The sequence below is a fragment of the Protopterus annectens genome, chromosome 3.part1 (genome assembly GCF_019279795.1).
Source record: "Protopterus annectens isolate FY-2018-M chromosome 3.part1, PAN1.0, whole genome shotgun sequence".
Lineage (NCBI taxonomy): Eukaryota > Metazoa > Chordata > Ceratodontiformes > Protopteridae > Protopterus > Protopterus annectens.
In genome coordinates, this window is record NC_056732.1 from 1,408,174,964 (window position 1) to 1,408,200,795 (window position 25,832).

The following is a 25,832-nucleotide window of genomic DNA, read 5'->3' on the forward strand; positions in this document are numbered from 1 at the left end:
CTTAAAGCTCACCTTGTTTCTAAAGAAATATAATATTGGTCTCTCTATGTATGAATGTCTGAAGCTTAGGGATAATTCTGCCTGAAGTAACAGCCAGTAAAATCACTTTTTTTTTTTTTTTCAGATAACTTGAGTGCCACAGAAACACTGGTCTTAAAGGGAACTTTTTCACCATAAAATTAAAGTTCAATGGAAGCAGCACAGGTTCTTTTTCTAGAAAATTTTCATCCAGAGTGGAAGGACACAGAGGGGGTCCAAACGGAGGCAGGCATTTTGCATGTTTATCTTGTACAGAATGTCTTCAACTGAAATTACCAGCAGAAGCAAATCCATACTGGGAAGACTCCATCTTTGCATCACACTTTAAAAGATCATGGTGTTTAGTTTCCATTCACAACTGTGGGTTGCAGACCTACTCAGTTGGTCTGACGCTGAACTTAGATCCAAGAACCTTAGAGGTGAAGGCCTGCTACACTCAAAGGCTATCACTGCCAATGTGCATAACTAGTATTAATGTTTATTCATCTGCTTATGTGCCACATTACTGTGGTGCCCTCTACAATCGCTTTCAGTACACCCAGACAGGCTTGAAAGTCTACAAGGCCAAAACCATGGCCCTCAATCTCCTTTAAATAATCAACTTCCTCACCATAAAGGTGCTCCACACTCATTGTTCATCAAGGTTACAGGTGTGGGCCCCACAAAGCATGGCCTAAGCATCCCAGATCAGAATCCATATACTCTGTTTTAATGCACACCTCCCTGGTTGTTCAACACCTGCTGTGACCACCAAATGAATTCCAGCCAATAGTCAGGAATCGATGGTAGTGTTGTGACCAAGGGATGACTGTCCATTTTGTTTCTTTGATACCACTGTAACTTCCTCCGAAAGTAGCTTAGTTAAATATACCATCAAGATTGGGGCTGACAGTTAATCTAGAGCCTTCAGGAATGTACAAGCTGCCACAGACATTCTCTGGGACAAAATGGAAAAGAACTTCTCAAATGAATGGCTTTGGCCTTGGGTTGTAACAGTTTGTCAAATTCTACACGCAAGATAGCCCCATGAAGTTCTGTGATTTGCCTGTTTTATGGCTTGACTTGGGTAATATTAGAGAACCTAATGTTGCTTAATCTATGGAGAAAGTCGCATTGTGCAGGCAACTTTACCATAAGAAATTTTCAGGTGTGGTCAGTTCTGCAGTCATCACTGTAAGAAGCTTGGCTGTAGGCTGCGGTCTGATACCCAACCCGAATTTCAGAGCTGGGATCTTTTCTTCCACAGCTTTCACTAATATCTTACTTTGAATGCCTTCAGTTACATAACAGACATCTACCAGCATCATCTTTAGTTTTTTTTTTTTTTTTTTTTTACCCCTCCTGGTACACAGCTAGTCTAAATTTCAGTTCAGAAATCCCAGCGACAGTGGTCTTCAAACTGGTAAATTTTGGACCTCTTTGATGACCTGTGTAAGAAGACAGGAAAAAGGCAGAATGTAAGCAACAGTAAACAGAGGGTGGAGGAAAGGAAGTGCGTGTACCAACCCTAATCCCAATTACCCAACACAAGAAAAGGGGAAGGAAGAGTGGGGAAAATAACTGCAACAAGAGCTAAACCCAAACATAAAACTACTGTTCAATCTCAGCCTTACTACAGGATATGTACCCTAAGAGTGGCGTACAGCAACAGTGGTCCCTGTTCACAAAGGTGGTGCCTCAACGGATCCTGGAAACTATCATCCCATAAGCCTGACTAGCTTGGTCTGCAAAGCTATGGAAAGGATCATCATGGACCTCATAAATAAAGATATTGGGGACCTACAGACACTGGATCCTACCCAGTTTGGCTTTGTTAAGGGCAGATCCTGCCTCTTAAACCTGGTCGATTTCTTTGAAACAGTCACCAAGGCCACTGACGAGGGGAACGTGGTCCACACAGCCTACCTGGACCTCGCAAAAGCCTTCAATACAATACCCCACTCGGGCATTATAGATAAGCTCACCATCTTAAATATAAACCCCTATGTCACTAGATGGGTTGCAAACTGGCTCAAGGACAGAACCCACATGGTTAGAATTGCTGGAGCCATGTCAGACTCCAAACCAGTTACAAGTGGCGTCCCACAAGGCTCAGTCCTGGGACCTCTCTTGTTCAGTATATATTTCTCGGAGGTACAGGCCAATACGGAAGGACTGTGGCTGACCAAGTTCACAGATGACTGCAAACTGGGTGCCATAATCGACTCTCCAGCCAACACAAGCATCCTCCAAAAGGGCCTCATAGAAACAGACAACTGGTGCCAGAGCCATGGCCTCAAGCTAAGCGCCAAAAAGTGTATAGTCATTCCCTTTGGCAAAAACAAAGTGCCCACAAATTTCCACATAGGTGGTAATCCATTAAGTACAGAAGAAATAATTAGGGACCTGGGGACCCAAGTTGATAGCAATCTCTCATTTGACAACCACATGGCCAAAGTGGTTAGAAAAACATTTTATACAGCCCACCTAATCATGAAGGGATTCACATCTAGATCAGGGGAGGTCATCGTGCCTCTTTACTCATCCCTCATCAGGCCCATAATTGAGTACAATGCCCCTTTTGGGATGTACCTTACCAGACACCTGCAGCAACTGGAAAGACCCCAAAAGTACCTCACCAAGAGGATCAAAGGGCTCAAACAGATGCCATATGCTGCCCGGTTAAAGAAACTCCAGCTCTACTTAGTGGCATACCGCCTGCTCAGAGGCGATCTGTGCCTGACGTATAAAGCCATGTCCAACCCGGAATTAATGGACATGCTGCACCTCAGAAAATCCAAATCCCACTGAGCTATGTGCTCGAGAGACTTGAACCTCAGCACTGAAATAAATAGGACATGCTGGAGGGACAGATTCACAACCCAGAGGCTCCCTTCACTCTGGAATAAAATCTCAGTCCAGGTTAGGCAGAGTCCCTCATTGACTCTCTTCAAGACGAATCTTGATGAGTGGATGGGAGATCGTAGGTTTACCCCGGGTATCACTTCTGTGTCACTGTTAGACAGAGGCACAGTATACTAACCTCGAAAAAGGGCATAGCAAAATTAATTTAAAATGGGTGGCGAAAGCCAAACACACTCTAGCTAGGCTTATAAATGCCCTAGGGCAGATAGCCTAGTATGAACCTATGAACAGAGACCATGCTTGAAAATATGCTATTTTGTTAGGCTGCCTACACAACTGTATTACAGTCTTCGGGCTGATGATTTGCAGTTACTGCAGGGAACATTAAGTAAGCTGCTGACCACATAAGGAGTAGGGTTGTGGATTACTCTGTGGACATCATGGTCTTCAGGATAGTAAAGGCAAATCCTCCTGGATTCGCATCCAGCATATACTACTTTAAGAAAGAGAAACCCATTTCTCCCACCAGAGAATCTCTTTTTTGATGCAAGGCAGAAAGGGACCACACAGATTTCAGGTACCAATGAATTTCCCTCATATGCAGTCTGGCCAGTGGAATCATGAGGACAGATGCAGTCCTGAACCCCAGAGTGCAGATGATACCTCTTGCAATGCAGCCAGTCACTAAGTAGAGGGTCTGAAAAAAGCTTAAAAGGCTTTGCACTTTTTTCTGAGGGAGGCAGGCTTGCATTATTCTTGTGTTTAGTCTGCAAACCAGGAACACTAGGTCCTCCAGGGGAGTGAGCTGAGATTTTTTTGAAACGGATGGTGAATTCCAGAGTGGTTAAGAGCCATAATGTGAAATGCAGATGTCTGTGAACAGGGCCTGAATCAACAGGTCATCCAAGTAAGGGAAAATATGAATTCCCTCAGGGCGGCAGAAAGCTACCACAGGTGTTAAGACACTCTGCGGAACCCCTTGGTGCAGTGGAAGGACCAAAGTGCAAAGCAGTAAACTGAAAATGTAATAAGTCACAGAAGACCCTGAGGAATTTCCTGCAAGGAGGACAGATGGGGCTGTGAAGATAAGAATCTTTGAAGTCTAGTGACACCAGAAAGGCCTGAAGAAGAATGAAGGGCAGGAGGGTGTAGAGAGATAGCATTTTGAAAGTAAGCACAGTCAGGAATGTGTTTAGCAAGGACAGGTCCAGGATGGGTTTCCACTGTCTTTTCTTCCTTAGAACATGAAAAGATCCTGGAATAAAAGGCTTTTCCTATGAAGGGCAAAGGCATTTCTATGGGGCCCTGTGCAAGTCTTGAACAATGGGACCTATCAAAGGAAGCTAGTTGGGAAGTGGATAGGGAATTCCTTTAAGAAAGGGGACATCTTACCCAAAGACGATACGTAGCCTTCTCTGACAATGGTCAGAATACATTTGTCTGTAGTTACCACCTCCCAGAATGGAAGAGATAGGAAAGGTCTGCTAAAAAGGAGGGTAGATGGGTGGAGAGGAAGATAGTCTTAGAGTCTTGCTTCCAAATGGAGGCCTCCCTAAAGAGGGATCTCTCTGTGGTTTGTCAGAAAATCTTTTCCTACGTGCTTTTCTAGGTTTGTGAGAGGGATGAGGCTCCCTCTTAACAAAGGAAATGGATCTGGCCAGATAGTTCTTATGGTATTTAGGGACTGTAGAGAGGAGAATCTGCCTGTAGTCTTTTATGGTGTTGCCTTGCTCTTCGAAGGAAGAGACAAGCATAAGAGTTCCCCCCTTCAGCAGCAGAGATCTGCTCAGAAGAGTGGAGCTGCAAAGTGTTATCCTGAAAATGAGCGGAATCTGGTTCTGGATCCTCTTCAGAGGAGGAAGAGTCTAAGGAGTGCATTTGTGGTGTGGCCCGAGTTAGCTGGGTCATAAAAAAGGAGGCTTCAAAGGCCAGGATAGCTTTAAATAAGTCTTGAGAGAAGTCCATCCATTCTTTTTCTCAGAAAGGAGTTGGGGAACTCACATGCTTGTTTTCTTTTTAGGGGTGACATCTGCCTGCATGAGCCTTAATGGTTCAGAATCTTGCCTCACTTCAATAAGCGTAACAGGGACCTCTTTCTGTACAAGGATCTGAGTGATTCCATACAGGGCCTCTGAGATAAGACAATAGGGCACTTATCTGACAATGACTAGTGAAGCAACGGTACCAATGATGAAACATGGATGAGTCCAACTGGGGCACAACTGCATTTGGGCTGGGCAGCGAGATAGTCAGAGGATCTCATACACCTGTCAGTCCTTAGACTCCAGTGCACATGAGATGATGTCAATCATCATACATATGTCCCTGGGAAAATAAAGCTTTGGTACACTGGTTGGACATTAGCGACAAAAACCCATGTGTTATGAATACTACAAAAGTGATTTCAGTAAAGTCATTTCCCAGTATGTGGTTCCGATAGTCTCATGCATTCTTGAGGAACCACTATCCTCCTCAACTCTAATTTTGCCAAGGAGGCCAAAAATTGGTAAAAACATGTGGTCCAGGATGGTCCAAAACTGGACTTCTAAGATAGCTGCACACTAATAAACCTGTTGATTTCAGCACTCCCACTGTGAAAAAAGAAACTGAAAAAATGTCACTGAAAATGTCAGTTTGGATAACTGGTTAATAATTACACCGCCTGAATACTAGCAAAGAAGAAATTTGGGGAATCTGAGAAAAAAAAAAACAAGTAGAGAACAGGAGAATTCTGGCTGGGAAGAACCCTGAAGCTGTTTAGCAAGTCATTTAAATTTTCAGCTTTGATACAGGAAGTGGCTTCCAGTAATTTAGATGAAAAATAAATCAGATGTTATCAAAGGTGTTTAAAAATAAATGAAACACTGAGCAATATATCAAGTCAAATAAAAGCTTGGAAAAATAGAAGTTGTAACTAGCTATTCATATGAACTAACTGAAATCAGAGTTGAAAAGGAAAGGCTCACTGAGTATGAGATGTGTCAGGAAAAGCTCTTTCAAAAATAGTTAAAAGACAAAGCACACAGGGAAAACCTTAGATTTCCTGCTGTACCAGAGAAATTGGGAAGAAATAATTTTTAAAAAAGTACAAATAAGCAACTGGACTGGTGTTCTACAACAGGATTTGTTAATCAAACAAGCACAGTGTGTATGTTCCAAACCTGGCCATAACAAAGCAGCCAAAATCTATAACAGTAAAGATGTAATCATACAGGCACAAAGAGAAAAAAACTGTGGCGTAGAGGAAACATACTAAAAAATGAATGCAACTGAATGTTTGTGGAAAATTATTATTCAATGTACACCATGCAGAAGAGAAGCAAGTTTATCCCAGTAATCAGAGAATATGGACAGGCAAATGTGAGATTCAAGCTGCTGTATCCAGCGATCATCTGAATATTTTATCCTGAGTGAATCAAAGAAATTTTCTGATGCAGAACAGGCTACAGAAAGGTTTATCCATCAATGAAGGAGCCAGTAAGCAAAAGAGGGGACTCTGCCTCTCAAGAGTCTAATATCAAGTGCATGCAGAAACTGCCACTGGAAATCTTTCCGTTGTTCCAAAGGAAAATGCTTGCCAGTGAGAAAAACACAAGAGCAGACTAAATAAAAACAGGAGTACCTTGGATTTTACTTTATGGGGATTTTAAGATGACAGCAGTTAAGCAGCTAAAAACAGAGGTCTGGGCAGTGAATAGTTCAAATTATGCAAACTTAATGAGACAAGTATGTTAACTAAAAGTTGGCTAAGTAGCAAAATTTATTAAACAAAAATAAATATAATTAAACAAAATGTACTGAAAACACCGAAGGAAGTGGGATAGAGGCAAGAGGGAGGTTGGTATAAATAAAATGTAAAACAGGCACACACAGATATTTAAAAAAATGAGCTGAGTAACTACAAGTGAGAAAATAACTACTTCATTCCATTACACTGACACATTTATCAGGCTTCAGAAGGAGAGATTCTCTTGTCTGCAGACTGACCTGTTTCCAGTGCTGTTAGAATGTACTTTGGCTTTCTTGATAAACTGTGCTGGATTGTAAGAGAGTAGAGTTTCTATGTCTGGACAGTAAAGCTTGATACATCTGTGAAAGTAGACATGTTTAAAGTGCCATGGCACATTTTGATAATTTGTAGAAATTAATATGAAATACTGTAGACCAATTGACTATTTAGTAAAACGAGGACAAAGGGATAGCTTCGAAAATAATATACAGATTTGTATTTGTGATTTATAATAGCTATTCTCCACTCCAAAAGAATAACTCAGAGTTTGAGTCGGATTAGAAAGGACTTGGAAAGACGCTTTACACTTTTTGTATAGAGAGGCAGCTCTGCTGCTTTGCAAAAGTATATACAGTTAATATGCAGGTGGCTGGGGGTAGTAAGGAGAGAACTGTATATTCTGATAGATCATGTTCAGGCAAAATTACACAAACATACATAAAGGGGCACAAAATTGATAGAAACAGGCTAGGGATGACCAGTCTAACATAATGACAAAGAATGTAAGTCAAGTAGAATAAAAAAATATTTAGAATGGCACAACTTGACTTACTGGTTTGGAGTATCAACAGGCTGGTTAAGAAGAAAAACAGAAGGCACCAACTTTCTGTAGTAATACATTTAATGTTATGTGAAATGCACCTGAATCAGGGAGATCATGAAAGGACTGTGAAGAAAAGTAAAAAGGAGGGTTTCTTTGTTGGAACAGAATCATAGTAAAAGAAATTGTTCTCAATATTAGTTAAAAATCGTGCAGGAATAAAGACTGAGGAACAAATGAAGGGCAATAGAGGTACATAGTTTTTCACTATATCCTTTGTTTTATCTTTATTAATTTTATATCCCAAAAAGATAAACTGTTTCAGAAGGTTACTGAAAACTGAAATGTCCTAGTCTGGCAAACAGCACTGAATTAAAAGGTGGGGAATAGCAATGTTACAGGATATGCATTTGGATAGCACTGAGCATGTGAATTTGACAAAGTACTGCAGGACGTACATTAAGCAGACTGTTAGGATAAAGAAAAAGAGGACTAAATACTGACTGGGAGAAGGGCTCCAACTGACATAAAGGGGAATAAAGGACAATAATGACAGATTTGTGGTAAAGAATAGTTGTGTAAAATCTTACCATAACCACAGATGTCCTCTTCCATGTGGCAGTATTTGTAACATGAGGGATCCTCCCCCCAGGCAACCCCTCTAGCAGTAGCTTAAGTCTTTGGTATACTGGCCACATGTTCGAGTCATCTAGGTGGGGAATGCCTCATGTTATGAATACTGCAACATGGGAAAAGAAGGGCATTAAGGGATTACTGGCAGAGGAGAAGGATGCTAGCAGGTATTTACATTCCACCTAAAACTACTTTTTAAGTATCTTAAAAAAAAGCTTTTTTCACCAGGGACTATTATTTATACATCGGGACTGGAACCTGATTTGCATAAGTGAGGGCATTATCAAGGGACTACCAAAAGAGATTTCTGAACACTTGTACTTAAATATTCGGTTTGGAAAATCTGAGTTCAGTAACAAGAACTTGGAATTTGCATATTATTCACCAAGATTCAATAACTTGGCTAAACTGTATAAAAACTATTTGAGAGGAGCACATGTATTTAATTGAAAGCTTTGAGAACCATCCTATAACTATAAACAGGTTATGCACCAATAAAAGCTATGATAAATATGCAGGGTAAAGAAGCAAAAATGAGACAATGATGGTTTCCTTTTAAACAGGAAGGAATTTAGGGAATGGGTTGTGGACATTAGAGAGTTATTAAAGATACACTACTTTATGAGGGATAAGTGGGGAAAAAATTAAATTAGAGTTTAAAACATAACAGAAATAGAGAGAGAGGTCTCAAACAGAGCAAGTTATTTAAAGGGAGATGACAAAGGATGAAGTATTGCAGGAGGAGGACTTGCATTCTCTGGTACAATAAGGTTAATTAGGAAGATAAATGATGGATCAGAGGCAAAAATTAAATTGGGACAGTTCCTCTCTGATAAGTTATGTTTAAACAGAGAAAACAGGCAGGGGTGTCCTCTTTCCCCCATGTCATCTGCTTAATATTTAGAGCCACTGGCAAAGAAATAAGGAACTCATAAATTCGAGGATATAATTGACATGGTAATCAAGAAAAGTTGACTATCTAAAGATATTATTTTGTACTGATAAAACCAGAAAAACATCCCAGCGTTGTGGAACATTTTTTAACACCACTGGGGGTTGGCATAATGGTTAAATTGTTTACCTTATAGATACAATGTACAGGGTTTGATTCTCACCGTTGAGGGAAATTGGCTAGACTTAAAATGGCTTGCAAAGGCAGCTTACCTATAAACCTACATTTATTAAATTATCACACAACATGTGGGCCAGTCATCACCACCACCCTTTTTTTCACATTTTTGACATGGGTCTGGGTTGCCATGTCAAATGTTGCCATCTCTATCTATTCAATGCCACTCTTCTGCCTTCTTTGACACTCATGACGGACTGTCGCAGATCTTCTCTCACACAATCAATCAACCTCTTTGCTGGACACTCTTGCTTCCTCTTACCTTCTTCCTGTCTGTCCCAAATTATCTTCACCAAATTTGTCTGCTTTTCTGCACATGTGCCCGAAGCACCATAATTTGTTCTCTTTGATCTTTTCTGCAACTGGAGCTACTTTGGCTTCTGCTCTCATGTCCTGATTTCTTCATCTGTCCTACAGCATGCATCCTACCATTTTGTCTTGGGCACTTCTTTTCCATCACCTCTATCTTCCTCAAATGCTCTGACTTTACTGCCCAGGTTTCTGTACCATATAGTACTGGTCACACCACTGTTTTGTACACTTTACTTTTCAGCTTCTTTGGGATTCTTCTGTCAAACACTACAGCTGATGCTATATGCCAGTTGTCTATAGACCCTCTGATTCTAGCTCTGACCTCTTCATTTAGACTTCTCCTCAACCACTTAAATACCCAAAAGCTGTTGACCTGTTCCACTATATTCCTTCTATCTCAATTCTCAGCTTCTTCTAATTTCACCTAATTGCTGCAATTATCACGGTCTTATCTGTGATCAGTTTCACCCCATGTGCCTTCAGTTTTGCATTCCACTCCCCTCCCTATCTTTTGCTGAGGTTCTTGTTCAGAGTCTGCCTGTAATACCACATTGTCCGCATACTTCAACTTTGTCGAACTGCCCCTCCAACCTGTTCACTAACATAGTCCACCACCTGTATGAACAGTGACTCACAGCTGAACCTTGATGCAAACCCACTCCCACTGGGATCCTCTCTGAGAGGCCACTGTCCCGTACTTTAGTCATAGGGCACTTCTACATAGCTTGCACTAATTCTACCAATGTTTTTGGGACTTTGAACTACTGCAGGACTGCCCAAATAAGCTTCCTTAGGACCTTGTCATATGCTTTTTCCAAGTCTAGGAATGCCCAGATGGAGACTCTCCCCATCTCTAGCGTCTTCTCAACTGTCTGTCTCACTGTAAACATTGAGTCAGTTGTACTACATCCTGATCTGAATCTGAACTGCTCTCCTCCCTACCTTACTTTCTACTACTTTGTGTATCTGTTTATCAACCACCCTCTCCAGAACTTTCATGCAATGTGACAGGAGTTTGATATCTCTGTACTGCCCACAGTTATGGATGTCGCTTTTTTATTGTAGATTGACATTAGTATGCTTATTCTCCAGTCATCTGGGATATGCCTTTTTCTTTACACTGCTATGAATACCCTCAGGAGCCATTTCTCCCCTATCTCACTCAGCATCTTTATCACATCTGCTGTGACCTCATCTGAGCTGGCTGCTTTTCCCTAACTTCATTTTCCTTAGTGCTGTTCTTACTTCTATGCTGGGCTCTACTTCTTCTCTCATTGTAGGCTGTGTCTGGGGCATTCCTTAAGAAGGGTGTCTACTTTCATCTTTCTGACAGTCTTGCAACCTGATATAGTTTCTTTGTGCCACCTAATGAATCACTTTTCAGAAGCTGGTAGAGTGCGCCTCTATGCCCTGCTCTTTGCTACTGCAACTCCTTTCTTGGCTAACCAGTATTACTTTCTAGCCTTGTCAGTCTTTTTCCATCTCCTACTTTTGCCTGCACTCCTCCTTTCTTTTGATGACTTCCCAGACTTCTGCATTCCACTACCAGCTTTCCTTATGTACCATATTTGAACACCTGGCTCAGCCACATATCTGTTCTGTAGTCCTCACACTTGCAGTTTTGAGGCACTGCCTTTCTTCTCCAATTTCCTCCTCTCCTCTTTTTGGGATACTAGAGACCTAAGTAATTACCTGAACTTTTGTGCTCTCTCTCTTCAGTCAGCTTCCAGGTCTTCAGTCCGGTCTCTGTTGACCCTACAGCCTTCTCTGACCACTGTTTGCTGCTGATTGTGGCAACCACTGGTTTATGCTGTGCGCCAATTGTTTCACTGGGGATGACACTGCAATCACCAAATCCCTTTCCTTACTAGGAGGAAGCCTACTTGAGTTGCATGCTGGCCACTCCTGTATGTGATTTTGTGACTCTCTTTTTCTGACCCATGTGTTGGCTACTATCACGCCATTTGAGAGAGAGAGGTCTAGAATGGCCTTTCCTTCTTTATTCCTGCTGCCCCACCCATGTGGACCCAGGCAGTCCTTATATCCTCTATGCAATATGTGCATTCAAGTCACCCATTATCAGCACCAATTCATGTTGTACTGCTTTATCTATTAGCTCTGGCAACTGCTGTCTGAATGAACTCTTCTCCACACTATCACAACCCAGCTGTGGGGCAAAGGCTAAGATTATTAATATTGCCCTATCGTTAGTTTGGAGTCTGACTGTCATGAGTCTGTCCAGAATTAAATTAGGGCGGCTCTTCTCTGATAAGTTGTGTTTGAACAGAAGAAACATCCCTCACTATCTTTTGAAGCCTCTCCTTTACCACAATTCCTACACCATTTCAAGCCTGTCCTCATCCTGAGTAGTAGACTCTGAATCATACGCCAAGTGGCTTTGCTGTACTGCCCATCCATTTTGTTTCCTAGACACACAATGTCCAGCCTCCTCCATACCATCATGCCATCCACTTCCAAGCTCTGTCCAGTCAGTGAACCTACACTGAGTGTAGAAATTTTTAGCTCACGTTTGGCAGGTTGATTGGTTTTACAGCCAGCTTTCACTCAACAGAGCTATCTCAGGTAACTCAGGCTGGGCAACTGGACATAGGCCGACCAGTAGCTTATTGACCCAGGACTGCTGGGCTTTATGGCACTCGTACACTGGCAAAAAGGGGCGCACAAACCCCTTCCACTGTTTGCATGGATCCCTAGTACAAATCAGAGTAGGCTGGGTCTTCAACCCACTCATCACCAGCAAATACCATGCCCATTTTGGCACCATTAGTCAACATGACCAATCACCTACAGCCATATTTTTACACCATTAAGTAGCGAGCCCTGCCACTGTACAATTTGTGATCCATGCTTGTCTATCTTGTGGATACTGTGCAACACAGCAGATGCCCAAAGCAGATGGTCTATACAACTCTTCCCCTATAGGGGACCATGTGGAGTCTGCGCTGCTGCACACAACTCCATTTGTTAGTGAGTTTGAGATGGAAACACTCAGCATGTTTTTCAGAGGTGGGAGGAACCCCAGAGAGATGCAGGAAAACATGCAAATTTCAAACAGGTATTGGGCCAGAGGTCAGAATCAAACCTTGCACCCTGTGCATGGAAGGCAATGACCTTAACCGTTATGCCAACTGCTCTCCATCAGGCAAACACATTAACAGAAAACAAACCACATTAACTTTTTCCATTTACATACATTACACATCAGATATATCAGTCCTACATAAATTGCGGAATTCCTGCCTTCCCTTAAACCTCACTCCACCTGAACGTTACTCTGCATGCACTGCTCCCAAAAATTCAATTTCTAATTTGCTCCTTCCCTTTTCTAAACATCCCTCACCCAGTTATTTTAGCTTTTATAATATTCAGTACTTCAAACACATTTGGTTTAGTTTTCAATTTCCATTTTCTAGTAATTGCCTTGTTGTCTGCCAACATAATTAAACACAATAAGGCCGTACTCTGTCTAGACCATCCAGACCCTGGGTCTCAGCTCAAAAGAATAATTTCCATAGTTAAAGTTATCTGCTCACCCTGTATTTCTGACAAAGTACTTTGTAGGGAATATTTAAAATCTGCCAACTCATTACACTCAAAACATATGTTCCCAGTTACCTGTTTCTTCCGCACCACACCTCCAATATGTGCTATCTAACAGAGGAAAAATTCTTTGAAATCTGCTCGGGAAATAAAAATACCTATAAAAACACTTCCAGACCAAAGATCCTAAACCACCTGGACTTGGTTGCATTCGTGGGAGCCATACTTTATGCCCTCCCATTGTTCTCTTGTAAATTGCTTTTCAGCCTCTCTTCCCAACCTTTTCCAACCTCCTCTGATTCATTTTTACAGTTTTCATGAATGAGAGCATCTCACGGCATTTGTTGTGTGTGTGTGTTGTCAAGGAGGTTTTTAGGGTTTAGAAAGGTGGGTCTGTGTCTCTCATTCATACTGTGTGATGGACGTAGTACGTGTACTACTGACAACTAGATTGACATTAAGCGCACTTTCATGTGAGAATTTTGCTTGCACTGACACTGTGTAAATATATCACTCAAACACCTTATCAGTTTGCGAATTAGATGGCTATCAGTGAACAGGAGGCAATTTCTGTATTGCCTCAGGATGCCCATATCTCCTAAACTGCCAATGGAGACTGTGGGAAAGTTTATTTCTATGGCAACAGGCATGTTTATTGGTTAGAGGGTTGCTGCGAGAATACAGAGTAAAGTCAAGACTATCTAGTTTGGAACTCTGAGGTCAGTGCTGGTCACTGCACAAACTAGTTGTCTTGTCTGAGTATTGCTGAAATTTCAAGGATGCCTTTACAGGACAAAATGTCAGCTCCATGTGCCTTCATTTATAAAGGGCACTGCCAAACATTTGAGGGAAACTACTGTAGTAGACCCTGATGATTTAGAGAGATACTCTGAAGTTAGGTTAGACAGTGGCTAATCATACAAAACTTACTGAAAATAAAGAATTAGTTTTCCTCAAGAATGATAAAAAGTGGAGACTCACCTAACTGGCTACTACTAGTGCTGGTCTCATCACAGCTTTGCATCTTCTGGGATACAATGTTCCTTTGTTTTGTCTCTCACCAGAAGAGAAATGGCAGCTCTAATCCCAAGATGAGAAGCAAGTCACAGGCTCATTGAAGATCAGTAGTCTTGTCCCAGATGATGTAGGTCTGCAGGCTAGTTGTATCCATTTCCCAATAGTTGCCTTAAATACCAAACCAGACCAATAAGGAAGGTCGCACACAGACGTTCACTGCCCAGAGACAATTGGAAATAAATGACCCTCCTCTCACTAGGAGCAAAACACTAGCACAAATTCCACTCTGGCTCTTATGAAATCTTTATCAGACTTTGCGGCGATCATCAGTCTCCAGGAAGTAATGTCCTTATGCTTTTTCTCTCACCAGGTGCAAAACAGAAGCACTAATCCAAGATTAGTGCAGACAGGCGGAATGTGAGCTCTCCAATAATTGATGGATTTGGACCAGACATTGCAGATATTAAAGGTAAGATGACAAAAAAAAGTAAATTTCCTAACAGTTGCTGTGTGCACTAAGCAGCTGCACATGAAAGTGGTACCTCAAGCCTTAGCAGTACAAAGAAGAAAGGTGGATTGAATGGGTATGGGCTATCAGTATTCTAGGTCTACGGAATACAGAGAAAGAGAAATTAAAAGTAAAAAGCTTAAGGGGGGGACTGACTTCACAAAAAATGATAATTTTGTTCTTACTGACAATGCCCAATTAAAGAGGAGGAGGAATGAATTATGCAGTCAAATTAACATAAGGGGTGGGTAGCAACAGAGAGAGTTTAGGAACATAGCACCAGCAGGGTAGGAGGGTTGGGGAAAATTTAATTTTTGCATTACTCACAGGAGCACAGCTTTGCTTTCTTTTCTAGTTTAAAAATGCAACAGATTTCTTTCCTAGTTAAAATATACATATAAATCAAAACTATTATGTAGACATATATGTTAACTGCAGGAAACTTGTGTCTGTGTAAGGTAACAACTACAATAAGCTTTTTATTGCATTGTGTCTTTGTGGATTTAGAGAAAGCATATGACAGGGTGCCTAGAGAAGAGTTGTGGTATTGTATGAGGAAGTCAGGAGTGTCAGAGAAGTATGTAAGAGTGGTACAGGATATGTATGAGGGTAGTGTGACAGCAGTGAGGTCTGCGGTGGGAGTGACGGATGCGTTTGAGGTGGGATTACATCAAGGATCAGCTCTGAGCCCTTTCTTATTTGCAATGATGATGGACAGATTGACAGACGAGATCAGACAGGAGTCCCCGTGGACTATGATGTTTGCAGATGACATTGTGATCTGTAGTGAGAGTAGGGAACAGGTGGAGGAGATCCTGGAGAGGTGGAGATATGCTCTAGAGAGAAGAGGAATGAAGGTCAGCAGGACTAAGACAGAATATGTGTGTGTGAATGAGAGGGAGGATAGAGGAATGGTGAGGATGCAGGGAGTATGGAAGAGAGGTGAAGAAGAGAGTACAGGCAAAATTGGAGTGGATGGAGAAGAGTGTCAGGAGTGATTTGTGACAGACTGGTACCAATAAGAGTGAAAGTGAAGGTCTACAAGAGGGTAGTGAGACCAACTATGTTATACGGTTTGGAGACAGTGGCATTGACAAAAAGGCAGGAGTCAGAGCTTGACGTGGCAGAGTTGATGATGTTATGATTTGCACTGGGTGTGACGAGGATGGACAGGATTAGGAATAAGTATATTAGAGGGTCAGCACAGGTTGGAAGGTTTGGAGACAAAGCCAGAGAGGCAAGATTATGTTGGTTTGGACATGTGCTGAGGAGGGATGCAGAGTATATTGGGAAAAAGATGCTAAGGATGAAGCTGCCAGGTAACAGGAAAAGAGGGGATGGCCTAAGATAAGGTTTATGGATGTGGTGAGAGAGGACATGCTGGTGGTTGGTGTGACAGTGCAAGATGCAGAGGACAGGAAGAAATGGAAACAGTTGATCTGCTGTGGCGACCCCTAACGGGAGCAGCCGAAAGAAGAAGAAAAGAAAGATTGTACTTTTTAATGTTAAATTTTCCACTATTCTAACAACTACTGTGAATTCACCACCAGGGCAAAACTTTCATCAGCTGCAAAGCAGTTCCAGCACAATCCATTATCATCTATAGCATTTTACGTAGAAAAAAGCTACAAGGTGCATCTGTTTTCAAAAGAAAACAATAGAAATAGCTTGGACAAACTGATACGTATCATTCTGAGCACAGTGCCGACTCATGTTATGCATTTAAGTGTGCTCTACAGAAATGATTCCAGGAGAAGCTTGTTTACAGAAGCAGCATGCAGAGTAAAATGAAACAAGCATATAGAATCAAGTCAAAACCGGTGATGCAAGCAACATGATTTTTCAATACATTTTGCAATTTCCACTAAACTGTGAAATGAGAAAGGCTTACAAATGATGGTGAATATCTGTTCCTGAGAAAAATACAGTTTTGTACCTACCATAAATGTAGATGTTCGAAGATCCACATTGCTGCAGTCCTTACACTTGGGTAGTCCGCTGTCCTCGGTCGGCCCGAATATCAAAGTATTAGGCTGACGTCGGTCAAGGCGCTTAAGACTGACATCAGGACGTCAGGGTACAAATGCGCATGACCGACGTCATATCCTCAGTCTTTTCTTGCCCCAGATGTCAGAAGACCCAAAAAGAAAGGTCAAAACCAAAAGACAGCAAAAAACAACCAACCACCCTTGCACTAATCATATGTACAATATATACAATATCCACAATATTTACAACCCAAACCACACAACCGCCTCTAACTACAGAGGGGAAGGAGGGAGGGTAAATTGGACTGCAGCAATGTGGATCTTCGAACATCTACATTTATGGTAGGTACAAAACTGTACTATGTTCTTCATCTCACATTGCTGCAGTCCTTACACTTGGGTAGAATCCCAAAGCAGAGGTAAGGGAGGATGGCAAAACTATAAAGCAGTAGGAGCTGCCAAAATGCCCTGTAAAATTGCAGTGGCAAAACCAGCCCTAGATTTAGAGTAAAGTGGAAGGTGGTAATGCTTAGAGAAAGTATGAACTGAACTCCAAGTAGCTGCCTCCAAAATATCTTTAGTTGCCACCCCCCTTAAAAAGCTGTAGAAGTGGCAGTAGCCCTAGTGGAATGAGGCCTAATCCCAGCTGGAATCTCCTTACCATGATGGGAATAACAGAAAGCAATACAAAACCCAATCCACTTAGAAATAGTTTGTTTTGACACAGGCTTGCCCTGAGATCCCAAAGCAAATGAAACAAATAACTGCTGAGATTGCCTGAACCCTTTAGTTCTGCTCAAATAATATCGCAACTGCCTGTGTATATCCAAAGTGTGCAAAATCTTTTCCCCTTTATTTTGGGGGTTTGCATAAAAAGTTGGCAAATGAATAGTTTGGTTTAAAGCCACACTAGAAACCACTTTAGGCATAAAGGAAGGATTAGTACGTAAAGATACCCTATCCTTATGGAAAATTAAGAAAGGCTCAACTGCCATAAGGGCCTGTAATTCAGAAACCCTTCTCGCAGAGGTAATGGCCAACAAAAAAGCAGTCTTCCATGATAAATATTTCAACTCGGCAGTAGCTGCAGGCTCAAAAGGTTGTAGACTGAGTTTCTCCAACACAAAATTGAGATCCCAAGCAGGAGTAAGAGCTCTACGTGGGGGTCTTATATTCTTTGCCCCTCTAAGGAATTGCTTAAACAAAGGATGAGAAAACAATGGTGGGTCACAGTCATAGTGAGCAGAAATTGCTGCAGCATGAACCTTAATAGAAGAGAAGGACAAACCTTTGTCCAGTAACTCAGTAAGATATTGAAGAGCCACACTTAAATTAGGCTTAGAAACATCAAAATCCTTTGCTGTACTCCAAAATAAAAATCTCTTCCATTTATCTGCGTACACTTTCCTTGTACTAGGCCTTCTAGCCTCCAAAATAACATTCAAAACTTGCTGTGGAAGCGGAGACCCTCCAGGGTTTAAAACAGAATATGCCAGGCCGTTAGGTGAAGAGAGTGAAGTTTGACATTGAGTAAATGACTGTTCTCCTGAGACAGCAGGTGTGGAATCGAAGGCAAAGGCCATGGAGGCTCCCGTACCAGACTTCTCAGTAATGGGTACCAGTGCTGTCGAGGCCAATCTGGAGCTATTAAAATCATCTTTGGCTTGTCCTGTCTGACCTTCAGGAGTACCTTTGGGAGGAGAGGCAGAGGTGGAAAGGCATACACATGAAGATTGCTCCAATTGAATGAAAGAGCATCCACTTTCCAAGCTGTGGGATGAAACCTTTTGTGCAAAACTTTGGCAGCTGGTAGTTTAGTGGAGAAGCGAACAGATCTATGTCTGGAGTTCCCCATGACACTGTCAATTTCTGAAATACATGAGGATCCAATTTCCACTCGTGGGGATCCATAATTTGTCTGCTCAACACATCTGCTAAGGTGTTCTGTGCTCCCGGCAGAAACCTTGCCTGAAGATTTAGCTGTAAACTGAGAGCAGTCTCCACAAAATCATTGCTTGTCTGCATAGAGGATAAGAATGTGTTCCCCCTTGCTTGTTGATGTACCACATGATAGTTGTGTTGTCTGTTAGAACCAACACCTGCCCTGGAAGAAGTAAATTCTTGAAAGCTATTAATGCAAATTGGACTGCTAACATCTCCTTCAAGTTGATATGTAGATGTTGAAGTCTGGCAGGCCACGTGTCTTGTACCCACTTTCCATTTAGATGAGCTCCCCAAGCTTTGTCTGAGGCATCTGTCGTTAGAATCTGACTCGCCTCTGGCCGGGTCACAGAGAGTCCCTTGTTTAGGTGACATTCCTGAGCCCACCACAAAAATTCCTTTTGAATGCAAGGTATTATCTGAATGACAGTGTCCATATCCTGGCAGTGCTGTGTCCATACATTTTTGAGATACCATTGTAGCTTCCTCATATGCAGTTTGGCATTGGGAAGCACCAGAATACAAGATGCCATGAACCCCAAGGCTTGAAGGACTGTCCTTGCAGTCAGCCTGGACTGATGAGACAATTGATGGAAGTAAAGAGAAAGATTCTTTTGTTTGTCCGGGGTCAAAAAGGCCATCTGGGATGCTGTATTCAGTCTCACACCCAGAAAGCACATGTCCTGAGAGGGTAGCATCTTAGCACTGCTATCACATATTGTAAATGATGAAGAAGTTCGTCCTTTACTTGGGCCAGAATCAGGCAATCGTCCAAATAAGGATAGATCTGTATTCCTCTTAGCCTGAAGAAAGCTATCACTGGAGCCAGAACCTTCGTGAACACTCTGGGCGCAGTAGATAAGCCAAAGGGCAATGCAGAGAACTGATAATGAGACGTCCCAGCCCGAAAACGCAGATACTTCCTGCAACTTAGCCTGATAGGAACATGAAGGTAAGCCTCCTTGAGATCCAGAGTCACCATCCAGTGATCTTTGCCCAGCAGAGGTAAAAGCTGTTGTAACGTCAACATTTTGAACTTGGGAATGTCCAGATAAGTGTTGAGGATAGATAAATCCAAAATTGGTCTCCACGTGTTCCCCTTCTTTGGTACTAGGAACAGGCGAGAATAAAATCCTAGGCCCACTTCTGGCAGAGGGACCGGTTGTATGGCCCCTATTTGAAGCAGCAGAGAAATTTGTTTGTGAGCCTCTAGTCTTTGCTGATGAGGAATGTCCGGCATGCCTTTGAAAGGAGGCAAGGTATGGAAATAAAACTTGTAACCTTGGTGTATGATATCCAATACCCATCTGTCTTGGGTAACCAAACTCCAATTTTCCTTGAAGAGTGCCAACCTTCCTCCCAAAGGTGCTGCCAGGCAAGAAGGATCTGGCAGCTGAAAGGGTAGGTCATTGGGCCTGTTTACGAAAGGACTGGCCCCTGCCCTCACCCGAAGATTGTGCAGGTGAACTCCCTGTTCTAGGTCTGAAGGAGCTCTGCCCCTACCACGTCTAGATCTACCCCTAGACTGTGAATCATAAGAAGGGTACGTCCACCCCTTAGCAGGCCAATTCCTACTAAACTTCGGAGGCTGAACTTGTAAAAAATCTTTAACAGCCTGCATAGACTTAGCCTTGTCTTCCATTTTCTTTAAGACTGACTCCACAGGTGAACCAAACAACACATCAGACTGTAAAGGAGCATCCAAAATCCTTGTCTTAACATGGTCAGATAAATTCTGATCCCTCAGCCAGGCGTGCCTGCGAAGAACTGACCCAGTGGCAGCCACCCTAGACGAGGCCTGTACAGCATCAAAACCACATTGTAAAGAATGCTTACCCACTTGTTCAGAGACATGTACCAAATCTTGTAATTCTTTACACTCAATGCCTTCCGCCAGAGCATCTACCTTAGACTTCAACTGAGAAAGAAGATAGTTTTGATATTTCAACATGTGAAACTGGCAATTCAAAGCCCTCATAGCTAAGGTGGAAGAAGTATAGACTTTCTTTCCCCATCTATCCAAAGCTCTGGCCTCTTTATCTGGAGGAACCGGATTTTTAACAACAGAGGCCTTGACACCCTTAGGTCCCTGACTAACAGTTTCTGGGTCCGCCCTAGGACTCTTATAAAGATATTTATGAGCCTCAGGCACCCTGTAATACCTATCCGGTTTAACAGGAGCAGGAGGCAAAGAATCAGGATTAAGTGAAGCCTCTGCAAACACATCTTCCACAACATCCAGAACAGGTGGTATAGCCAAAGGCCTATGCTGGGGTAAAAGCAAAATTCCCTAAGCCTTTTGCTGGAATCAGAGAAGTCCTGACCTTCCCACTTAAAATGTTCCCTCATGGAATGAAGTGTCTCTGAAAGAGAAAAATCCTCTGGAGGAGAAGCAGAAGGAGTCGAATCATCTGCATCAGAATCAGAATAAGGAGAGTACTCCTGCAAGTCTTCAGCCGAAGACTCTGAAACATCCGAAGCCTGCTCAAAACTCCCCAACTCTGGTTCCACCCTAGGCCTCTTATCAGGAGGGGGTAAAGAACCTCTAATCAAAGTAATTAAATCTTCTGCCATTTTAAGCATGTGCTTCTTGGGCACAGATCCTGTTGAACTAGGAGTGACACCAACAGAAGCTAAACCTGGCCTGCCTCTGGGAGAAGCCTTGGAAACAGAAGGAGAGGGCCTAACCACCCTAGGAAGGGAGGGAGTACAGTAACCTGAGAAGCCCCTTCAGCCTGACCTGCCTCCTGAGAGGCCACATCCTGCAATATCAAAGTCTCCCCCTGGGACTCCAGAGAAGCCTTCGGCGGAACCACCGGTTCCACTGACGCCTCTAAAGAACCGGCGTCCGGTACGGACGACTCTTCTTGCCTGGGTTTAGCTGCTTTGTCTTTGCGCTTCTTCGAAGAAGCGGGCGTCGGAGCATCCGACGGCATATTATAATTGCACCGCTTCCCGAAGACCAACCTGGCACAATCTAACCTTCGCTTAATAGTGCGCTTATTGAACCTAGCACAAAAGCGACACCCAACAACGTCGTGCTCAGGCCCCAAACAAGGAATACACAAAGTATGATAATCCCTATGCGGTATCTGCTTCCCACAAGAAATACAGTTATTCACTTTTTCTGACATCCTGACATCCAACTTTGACTCGGTCTGAAACTCCGAATTCGAAAAATTTCAGAACGCCGTACGGCACTTGCAACGCTGCTTCTGCATCGGACCATGCGGCAAAAAAGACTGAGGATATGACGCCGGTCATGCGCATTTGTACCCTGACGTCCTGATGTCAGTCTTAAGCGCCTTGACCGACGTCAGCCTAATACTTTGATATTCGGGCCGACCGAGGACAGCGGACTACCCAAGTGTAAGGACTGCAGCAATGTGAGATGAAGAACATCCAGAGTTACAGTTTTGGTTAAACTATCTTTCTGCTTCTCTGGCTAAATGGTTTTCCTTGTTGCTGTGGCATATTTCTACAAGAATAATCTGCTTGCTTGCTGGGGTGGCACTGTGGTGGAGTGGTTAGCACTGCTGCCTCACAGTATTTCATTCTGTGGTTTACTTCCTAGAAGATATGTCTTCTGCACAGAATCTGCATACTCTCTCTGTGTCTGTCTAGACAGGCTCTGGAAACCTCCTAAATTCAAAAGACATGAAGGAGGTGAACTGGCAAGTCCCCTAATTGTCTACAGGTATACATACAGAGTGTGAGGGAGACAGAGAGAGCATGTGCAACTGAGTGCTGCAATGGACTGGCATCTAATATAGCATTAGTTCCCTGCCTTCCTTACTTCCAATGAGGGCTGGTAAAAGCTCCAGCACTCTCATTATCCTGGGTGGGAGGTTGGTGTAATGGTTAAGGTGTTTACCTTACAGACATGAGGTGCAGCGTTTGATTCTCCCATTGGGTAATTAGCTAGCCTTAAAATGACCCACAAGGGCAGTTAACCTAGTACTAAACTATGAACCTATGAAAAGAATAAAATGAGAATCAAAAAATGATTTAATTTGCCTCTGTGCCAGCTGGGTTTTCAGAATGGCATTCTATGACAAACAGTGCTACAATAAATAGTAAGAAACACCATATACATCTTTTTTTCTAAATTTCCAAAGCTGTATACAAACAGTCCCAAACTTTCTACTGGTGAGGGTTATTTCCCTACCTAACAGATATGATGGAGATGGCACAGAAATTGTAGGTACCTCAGTTACATGGGTGGAATAAATCAACACCAACGGATAACCTAACCACTGTCACAATGTCCTCAACATGTGCCATACACAGCATGGTAAAAGATTTAATGCAAGCTATGAAAATGAAAATGTTAATACATTAGTTGACAATCATCCTTAAAAACAAAATGGGCTTTTCAACTGATAATTAAGTACCACTCAATCTGCAAAAAGAAACAATGGTTGAAGTGAGATGCTGAGTCAAAGAAATTATTAGAACACTGTTAAAACAGTCCTAGAATATGCCATTACTTCTATAAATCCTTTAAGAGATTTTTTGGGAATCATCCTAATCTGAATTTAGGAATGCTAACCCAAGCTGAGAACGTACAATGTTAAACCTAATACAAAACTGCTCTCTTCCTCTTGATAACATGGAAATGACAATTGTTTTTAATTTATCACCATTTTTACTTCTTCACAAAAATTAAATTTCCCAAATAAAAGAAAATAAAATGTCCATGCATTTTTCCTTCTAAAGCAGGTTTAAAATAGGACCCCTAAAATTATGTTGGAGATGCATCTGATTTAAGTAGCAACACTGAAGTCCTACCCCATCAATTTTAGCAAAAACACAAAAGATACAAACTAAAGCAAAATATACATACTTAAAATAACCAAGAGAAAGGAGGCAGACACTATAAACCTTAAATATACTAGGAAATAACTTCATGAAAGACAATATAGACCCTACCTCCACAAAAAGAGATTCAGTGTATTCTAAAAGTGAAACCAAAACTGAAACAGTTGCCTTTTCATTTGTAACAACATTTCAATGTTTGTGTGTGCGCGCGCGCATGTGTGTGTGTCCGTCCACAAACTCAACTGCAGGTCCCTACCTTGATGGGAAGTGGGACAGAAAGTCTATCATTCTTCATGACCTGTTCAAAGTCACCATGGGAGTCTACCACATCCTCATCTTCCATTGGATCATTTTGCCTCCCAATTTCATCATCCTCTTCCTCAAGTGTCTCTTCAGTGGTGAATCCCTGAAGAAGTGCCACCACTGCTTCAGGTTTTGGCAGGTTAGTGATTTTAAAATGTTTTTTATAGTGTGGCGTGTCCTTACGAATCAGGCGTTTTTTCTCTACCTCATTACAAGGATAATCATCGTCGTCCTCATCATCATCTCGGATAGCATCTTCAGCAAAGTGCACAGTGGGCTGTGTCAGGAAAGAAGTGAATACATTTCTTCAGTTTTAACAAACTTTGGTCACAGTCCATTACAAGTAAACTTTCCTTTTTCCTGTCTGAAATTCCTGATTTGTCAAAATCTCATCCACATGAACATGACTTGCTCAGATTTCTAAAATGTAATAAAAAGAGGCAAATACAAACTTCAAAGTACATGAACCCTCAAACACTCATGCTTGTTGGCTGAGAATCAGATTTTCCTGCTGGCTAGTTAGTACAAATATGAATCTAGAAATCCAGTTTTGTATACTGAAAGTAGGGCAACTTAAAGGTCAAAATACAATAAGTTTACCTAAAATACAGTTTTTTGTAGAGAATGTACTGTAAACAGTGACTGTTACACATGCTGGACTACTTTAATTACTTTAGTTGATATATAAAATTAGGGCATCTGAGTGTTCACTGATGACACACAGTGAAGTACAGTTGTGCAAGTCCTACTTACCTGTAACAGCAGGAGTTTGAAATTTACACTGCATCAGTGATGCGAGCTCTGTGCCTGCACCAACCCACACTGGCAGCTTTTGAGGGCTCAGAATCCCCTCCTCTGACTCTCTATGCTAGGGGACTGGCTAAAATCATCACATCAGGAGAAAGCTAACCCCTGCAACAAAGTAATTCAGACTTTTGGTACTAAGTAGGCCAAACCAAGAATGGCCAGAAGCAAGAACTGCCTGCTTACAGACACAAAACACAAATGTAAATAACCAATGACAACCAACAACAAAGCAAAGTTGGATACCGTCAGACTATATACAAAATAAGGGGGGGTGGTATGTGGGTATTGCCACTGAGGCAGTATCAAATTTGAACACCTACCGTTATAGGCAAGTAGGACTTAGGCAATTGTGCTATGTTCATCATTCACACTGCCTCATTAGCATGCAAGTACATTCCCAAAGCCTATCCTACCTGTGAGGAGGAAGGATAAAGATCCAAAAACCCCTAGAGAATGGCCCTCACAAAGTCTGCTCTTGAACTTGAGAAAGAAACCAGTTTGTAGTACTTTGTAAAGGTATGAACAGACTGTTGCCCCTAGGATGCTTCTAGATTCCACTCCTCTCCAATATGCCACCACAGAGGAAAAGGCTCTAGTGGAATCTGACTTAACCTTACTTGGGATAGATTTGCCCTAGAGGGAGTAACAAAAACAACAACAGGACAACCAACTAGCAATCACTTGCTTGGAGAGAGAGGCTGGTTCTTCTTAGCACCAGTTATTGAAGGGCTTAGTTCTGTCAAGTTGAAACCTGAGCTGCCTGTGCACATCCAAGATTTGCAGAAATCTTCTCTCCCTTATTTTTATTTCTGGAAAGAAAATTGGGTGACTGATGTCTTGATTCAGGGTAAATTCAGAAACAACTTTTGGCATGAAAGAAGGATTTGTGCATAAAACAACCCTTTCCTTGTGAATAATCAATAAGGGTGGCCTTCACGAGAGCCTGTAAATGTCACAGCAGTAAGCTAAACAGTTTCCCAAAGGATGAACCGCAAATCAGTCTGAAATACGTGTTCAGGAGATTAAGTCAATTTTTCAAGAACAAAGTTGAAACTCCGAGGAGGAGGAATTTGCTTTCAAGGGGGGGGGGGGGGGGTCTCAAGTGCAACACTCCTTTCATAAACTGATTAGAAAGAGACAAAAGAGGGGGATTCGTGAGCAAACAAGCTGGGAAGACTGCAAGAGGCACTTTAATAGATGTACAAGATAAGTCATCATTGAGTAGCTCACACAAATATTTCAGAACCAGAGGGATTAACACCATACTGGCCTTCTGATATAAAGTTAGGCACCACCTAGAAAATCTCTTCCTCTTGAAACCATAAGATTTCTAGTTGCAAGTTTTCCTGCCTACTTCAATACTTGCTGTACATCCTTAT

At 42.1% G+C, this 25,832-nt stretch overlaps 1 protein-coding gene across 15 annotated transcripts in view; it reads right to left on the minus strand.

The window, feature by feature from the left end:
* SCRIB (scribble planar cell polarity protein) overlaps positions 1-25,832 on the minus strand; it is a 2,800,411-nt gene that overhangs the window by 2,247,782 nt on the left and 526,797 nt on the right. For all 15 annotated transcript variants that reach the window (XM_044067477.1, XM_044067487.1, XM_044067486.1 and 12 more), the window contains exon 11: positions 23,600-23,923. In XM_044067477.1, the coding sequence (XP_043923412.1) occupies positions 23,600-23,923 (324 nt within the window). The remainder of the gene's footprint in view (positions 1-23,599; positions 23,924-25,832) is intronic.